This window comes from Prosopis cineraria, unplaced genomic scaffold (assembly GCF_029017545.1).
Source record: "Prosopis cineraria cultivar Desert tree isolate PC_DT_omini unplaced genomic scaffold, ASM2901754v1 PC361, whole genome shotgun sequence".
Taxonomy (NCBI): domain Eukaryota; kingdom Viridiplantae; phylum Streptophyta; class Magnoliopsida; order Fabales; family Fabaceae; genus Prosopis; species Prosopis cineraria.
In genome coordinates this window covers 21,269-27,667 of record NW_026555688.1, presented here as the reverse complement: position 1 = coordinate 27,667, position 6,399 = coordinate 21,269, and the positions used below count along the sequence as shown (strand labels likewise).

Sequence of the window (6,399 nt, the reverse complement as noted above, 5' to 3'; positions counted from 1 at the left end):
CAAAAAATGAAAAGGAGAAGGGGCGCGCGAAGTGGGTGACCACATAGTGAGGGAGAGAAGGCGGCAAGGCGCAACCAACACCCACTCTCCTTGCACAAAAGTAAGTACGTACTAAATTTGAAAACTCTTTATTGCTTGATTTTTTTTTTTTTTTAATTAACAAAACATCGCTATAAAATGCATGTTCTCGTCCCATCATCTTCGTCAACCACCCAAACATACTCTGTATGATCACTGTTTCTCTTCTCTTTCCCTTACTTTGAAAGCAAAATCCCAAATGGCTCCTCCCTTGAAGTCCGATTCCATCCTTACCAATGGCGAGTCCAACCATCTCAGGCAACCACACGCAGGGCACGTGCGAGAGGATGAAGAAAGCTTTGTCTCCGCCATGCAACTCGTGACTTCCTCTGTTCTCTCCATGTCCCTGCAAGCCGCCATTGAGCTCGGCGTCTTTGACGCCATCGCCGGAGCCGGTGAGGACGCAAAGCTCTCCGCAAAGGACATCGCCGCTGTGGTATCTTGCACGAACCCAGAAGCCCCATCGATGCTTGATCGTCTCCTCAGTCTCCTGGCCAGCCACTCCGTGCTTCATTGCTCCATCGCCGACAATCAACGAGGAACAAAACAGAGGATTTACAGTCTTTCCCCTGTTTCTAAATACTTCGTGTCAGATGCTAATGGTGTCTCTCTAAGACATCTTATGTCCTTGGTCCAAGACAAAGTCTTCCTTGAAAGCTGGTAATTAATAAGGTTTTGATCTTTGATATCATTATGAATTATAATTAGTGGGTGATTAAGAGAATAATGATGAGATTAAAATGACAGGAGGGAGCTGAAGGGAGCGATTAAGGAAGGAGGGATAGCATTCAACAGGGTGCATAGGATGCATGCGTTTGAGTATCCGAGTAAGGATGCTAGGTTCAACGATGCTTTCAACAAGGGAATGCATGATTCGACCATCCTGATAATGAGCAACATGCTTAAATGCTACGATGGATTTGAAGGACTCGACACGGTCGTAGATGTTGGAGGTGGTCTTGGGATCAACCTTAGTTTGATCACTTCCAAGTACCCTCATATTCAGGGCATCAATTTTGATCTGCCTCATGTCATCCAGAACGCCCCCACCTGCCCTCGTATGTTATAATTTGTTAACTATCTTTTAAAGTATGTTACGAGTTAAAAAAGAAAAGAAGATTTATCTTAAAAGACCAACCGGTTGCTTGTTAGAAAGGAAGCTTTTCATACTTATAAAACTTCACTTATTCTGTGAGGCTCTCAATATAAAACTCGTATGTTTTCCTTTATTTTTGATTAATTTGTTTCGAATGTTGTTCTAGGTGTGGAACATGTAGGAGGAGATATGTTTGAGAGTGTTCCTCAAGGACATGCCATTTTTATGAAGGTGAGTTCGAGCTTTTCTCAAGGAACTATCATTCCAAGTGAATTCTCGTCTTCATGCTTCAGATATCAGAGTTGGACAACAAAAAAAATCTTTGCTTCTTTCACAAATAACTTTAGAAAATTAAAAATCAAGCCATAACTTCACCTCACACACCTTAAATGTGGATTAAAATCCCCTTTTTCTAACTCTTGTCGGAAAGAAATTTAGAAAATTTTAAACTAAATAGTTGTGAAGAGATTTTATACATAATTGTTATCATTTTAATATATTTTTTGTAAATTTTGTTTTAATTATATTTTCTCAATTAGCAGCTAAATTATCATTTTATCATCATATTGTTCATTCTATTTGTATGAAATGTAATAAAAAAATAAAACAAAAATTAGAATATGTTCATCTTTAAATGATGGTGATTTTGCTGAAAAACAAATTATTTTTTTTTTTATTGCCACAATTATCTAAATTTGATTTGATGGGTACTTTAAGGGTGAGCAGATAACTTGCAACCCGCTGAACCCACCTACGTCAAGACTAAATGGGCGGGCTAAAACCTACTCATTAATATAAAAAAGGCGTAGGATGATTTTACTGGCCAGCCTGTTTTTAATGCAAACAGATAGGATGGGTTACAAGTTACCCCTCGAGCCACCCATCCTAGCCCATTCTCTCTCATACACTGCGCATCACTGCTCTATTAAAAAATCATCTCTCGCTTCAAGTCCTGACCTCATTATTGATAACTCTCATTTCTCAACCTGTCTCTCACTCATTCACTTTGTATCTCTGCTTCTGCTTCTTCAATCCTCAATGAAAACCCTCGTCGCCTCTTGTCTCGTGAGCGGAAGTTGTTGTCGCTGTTTCTTATTCACTCACACATGACCTCCGACTCACTTCCCATGTTGACTCATCATCATTACAGGTTCATGCACGGCCCATCGTTGCCTCTGAATCGCTTATTCACCTTCCCTCTTCTCTTTTCATCTCATCTTAAGCTTGTAGATCTGATTTGCTTTAGATCTGGTGCTCGTTACTTGTGGTTGGATGCCATTTGTTCTAATGATATAGGGTTTGATTTAATGTTGATGGATGAAATTGATAGATTTGGAGGGCTTGATTTAATTCCCCGTTTACCACAGTTTTTTCGGTTGTAAATGTACAATATATGTTTTGATGGGAGTGAAGACGACGATTATTTTCACTACAAGTTATTCACAATAATTTTTTTTTTAATGGATTTCTCATTGGATGAAAATAAAGTATTTTGAATTTCCCCTCTAGTGCCAACTTAACGTGAATGGTGAGAGATGATGAAAGAGATAATAAGTCATGTCCCATAAGGTTTTGTGCACACTGCACACCTTAATTAGATAGACGCATTATAAAGAATTTTAAGCCTGACTGATTTGTTGGCAAACACCATTGTAGTGGATACTGCATGATTGGAGCGATGAACATTGCGCGAAGCTGTTGAAGACTTGCTACAAGGCCATTCCAGAAGATGGGAAAGTGATTATTGTGGACGCGATTCTACCAGATGAACCAAACACTAGCGTTGCTGTCAAAACTGCTCTTCAAGGCGACGTCCTCATGATGACCCAAAATCCTGGAGGCAAAGAACGAACCCAACACGAGTTCCTCCACTTGGCTGCCAAATCCGGGTTTGCTAGGATCCAATTTGTCTGTCGGGTTTGCGGCTTTTGGGTCATGGAGCTCCGCAAGTAAATAACATGTTGCTCGAGAAAATAATGTATCCATTCAACGTACTGTCACTTCTCTTATAACTTACATGCACGGCTTCTTCTTCTTCTTCTTCTTCTTTTTTGGGTGCTATTGCGTTAGTGGAAAATGAAGCCAAAATGTTGAAAGGCGTTAGGTTAATGGTTTACCTTTGGAATTTTCTTCCGACCGAGCAGTGTGTTTCATGAATTACTACTTGTTGCTCCAAGAAGTCAATAAATTAATTATACGTGTCTTCAATTTAAATTATTCAAAAAATTCATCATTTTCATTTTCATTAATGAGACAAAAAATGAGTGCATCTTTATTTCAATTAACAACGATGTTTTAGTCTGTATTTTTTATTTTTAGACATAATTATTATAATTAATCAATTTTCTTTTACAGTTATTTTCTTGTATGAATGAAATCGGAGGGGCTACCAAAACAAAAAAGGCTGCAGTTATTTTTATTATACAAATTACATTACAGAAACCTAATTACGATGACAAAATGAAGCATATGGTTATACATTGATCTCAACAAGTTAGCCACGTTAATTTTAGTGGAATACTTACACGTCTAGCTGCTGCTCCCAATTATTTCATAATACGTTTCTTTTATCTTTTGTAGCAAAGCTTCCCTGCAATACCATGTACTCAACAGGTTTAATTAGTGGCATAACTCATATAATAATATTCAAATAAGGTAACATGCTTTAAAACGTTGATATATTAATGAAAATTTCATGTGCATTTTGATTGAACCACAATGTGATGGATTATTGATCAAGATATAACTCGTGATTACCTGTCTGGCTTGTAAATTAGGTTCTTATATGCAAACCACTGTAATCAGTACAGATAGGAAAGATGCAGTTAGATTTCAAGAGACAAAATTACAATAGCTTGTATAGAAAAAAAAATCTATGGAATAATTTTATCGTTCAAAGAAAAAAAAAGGAAATAAACGTGTAGCCTTTTTTTTGTATTTTCTTGTAATTTATCACGTGTTTTAGTTACATTTTTTAAATCTAGTTTAATTTGATTTCAATTTTCTGGTCTCTACCAGGTTTCATTATATTTGCATATATATATTTAAATTGTATTCATCTCTAATTTATTCTCTTGACTTTATCTCAAGTTTTTCCCTGATACCTAGCTACTTTTTTGAATTTGTTTTGGATTGAGCTTAATATTTTTTTAAAAAAAAAACTTGTCTATTTTTTCTCCTTTCATTTTTTGTTATATTTTCATTTGTATATGAGCAAGTGACTTGAAACAAGAATTATTTAAAGTTTTGATTCCACATGTCTCATTCCTCCATAAACTAAATTAATTATTACACAATATAAACGTATTTTTTTTTTCATTTTTTCTTTCTTTGGTGCTTCTCTGCCTAGCTCTATATTTAATTTGTTGTCCAGTAATCATGTCTCTTAACTTATACGAAATCTAAATATTTAAAATCTTTTCAATTTGGTGGTGTCAGGTAAAAATATATCGGACTATCTTTTTAAATTTTCTGAGCAATTTTTTTTTTTTAAAAGTACAATTTTTCAAAAACCGACATATTATTGATCTTTAAAAACCGACATATTATTGATCTTTCCTACCCCAGTGTAGCCGATGCCAGCGATCTCAAGAACCCCAGGAATCAAAGGAAGCCTGTCAATTGCCTGCAATTATATTCAAGTGAAAGAATTTGTGCCCAGTTAATAGTAATAAAAGCTAATTAATAAGTTATATAATTAGTTTGATGATAACTTTACATCAAATATAACAGCCATGGGTAGAGCGAACCTACTGAGATCACACCAGTTGAGCCCCACAGTACAACCACAACAGCCACACCCAGCGTACTCACTGCATATTTATCTTCGATCTTCTCCCACTATTCATTCATCATTGATTAACTCAAATATATCACATTATGTATGTTAGGAAGGGGACGGAAAGAATACAAATACATCATGTCTTGACTCAAAATCCACATGCATGTACCACGTCACTTCAAATTTCACATTAATGTCAAACTCTTACAGTTTCTTGAACCGTCTTCAAAAATTCTGGCGGCTCAGTCGTGGCCACGTCGGAAGCCTCTCCTGTCGCCATCGCCATAACATTCCGAGCAAGTTTGCGACCTGTAATCATCATCAAGGATCAGAAACACTATGTTTCATCACTTCAAATTCTTGATCAGTGTCACGTAAATAGAAGGGTTGTGGGGTCGATGGAGTTATAATTACGGTAAGCAGTGGGCTTCCATGAACGGTTCTGATGAGAAGGAAGTGAGCTTGGAGGAGAAGGAGGAGCGGGGAGGCTCACGCATTGTGGAGAAGAAGGAGCTGAGCGTCTGGGAGTTTTGAGATCAACAATGGTGATCGAAGAAGATGATAAAGCGAGACTGGGTGAGGAGGTTGAAGCCATTATTGCTGGCCTTGGAGGTTATGATTTTACAGTGATGTACTAGCTAGGACACGACTATTTATGGCAGCCTTTCAGTTTTGGATTTTTTGATCATTATATTGATGATATAGTTCATGTGTCTCTTAATTTTTCAGGGTTTATTATTATTAGGTGGAAGAGGGGTGTGAATGGGATAATTTGAAAATGGGAATTTGGAGATTACAGCCACTCATTTCTGAGCTGACAAGGGCACAAAGCTACGCGACAAGGCTTACATGGTATCTTCTTGGATAAAATGTGCCACGTTGGACGCTTTCATCACCATGTAAAATAGGAAAGTCTCAAAATATTAAATTAATGACAGTAAAATCCTAACAATTTAAAAAAAAAAAAAGTTAAAAATATCTATCTAAAAAATTATAAATTCAAAAATTTCAATTATAAGTAAGTATTTAAATATTAAATGTAACTCTTAAATTATAAAAAAAATTTTGTTTGTAACTATTTGAACTAATATTTATAATGTATTTAGAAAAATTGTTGGGAACTTGACTATCATTCTCCCTATAAAATACATGCTCTTTTTCCGGGATCACCTTAACATATGTGCATATAATCTTTTCCAATCTTTTTATTTTTGGGATTGACATAAAATTTTTGATTGCCCATAAGTATGTTTTTAATTGAAAGCAATTATATTTGAAACATGTTCAAGTATTAAATATGTGCACCTCTTTTAGTGAGAATTCGAATCTTAATTTATCATGTTGTGAGAGACTAACACTGTTGCTAGGCTCAACCCCTTGTTGATTGGATTAACATAAATTAAAATTAGTGTGAGTTATTGGATTAGTAGGACTCACCAAGCCA

At 35.9% G+C, this 6,399-nt stretch overlaps 2 protein-coding genes across 2 annotated transcripts; one reads left to right on the top strand and one right to left on the bottom strand.

The window, feature by feature from the left end:
• Positions 1–201: 201 nt before the first annotated feature.
• On the top strand, positions 202–3,382 carry LOC129296592 (caffeic acid 3-O-methyltransferase-like). Its single transcript, XM_054935176.1, has 4 exons — positions 202–738; positions 826–1,136; positions 1,341–1,405; positions 2,831–3,382. The coding sequence occupies exons 1-4, from the start codon at positions 278–280 to the stop codon at positions 3,125–3,127; spliced, it is 1,134 nt and encodes a 377-aa protein (XP_054791151.1). The 5' UTR covers positions 202–277; the 3' UTR covers positions 3,128–3,382.
• A 183-nt stretch (positions 3,383–3,565) lies between these two features.
• LOC129296593 (protein CURVATURE THYLAKOID 1B, chloroplastic-like) lies at positions 3,566–5,601 on the bottom strand. Its single transcript, XM_054935177.1, has 6 exons — positions 5,370–5,601; positions 5,164–5,264; positions 4,928–5,014; positions 4,737–4,799; positions 3,932–3,969; positions 3,566–3,764 (listed from the first exon to the last, which is right to left on the bottom strand). The coding sequence occupies exons 1-6, from the start codon at positions 5,548–5,550 to the stop codon at positions 3,704–3,706; spliced, it is 531 nt and encodes a 176-aa protein (XP_054791152.1). The 5' UTR covers positions 5,551–5,601; the 3' UTR covers positions 3,566–3,703.
• Positions 5,602–6,399: the final 798 nt, after the last annotated feature.

Bases quoted from the DNA above. Each gene is read 5' to 3' on its own strand.
- LOC129296592 (XM_054935176.1), top strand. From the start codon at position 278: ATGGCTCCTCCCTTGAAGTCCGATTCCATCCTTACCAATGGCGAGTCC. The intron at 1,137-1,340 runs GTATGTTATAAT...ATGTTGTTCTAG, and splicing joins GAACGCCCCCACCTGCCCTC to GTGTGGAACATGTAGGAGGA. The intron at 1,406-2,830 runs GTGAGTTCGAGC...ACACCATTGTAG, and splicing joins GACATGCCATTTTTATGAAG to TGGATACTGCATGATTGGAG.
- LOC129296593 (XM_054935177.1), bottom strand. From the start codon at position 5,550: ATGGCTTCAACCTCCTCACCCAGTCTCGCTTTATCATCTTCTTCGATC. The intron at 5,015-5,163 runs GTAAGAGTTTGA...ATGAATGAATAG, and splicing joins TGAAGACGGTTCAAGAAACT to TGGGAGAAGATCGAAGATAA. The intron at 4,800-4,927 runs GTAGGTTCGCTC...ATATAATTGCAG, and splicing joins GCTCAACTGGTGTGATCTCA to GCAATTGACAGGCTTCCTTT.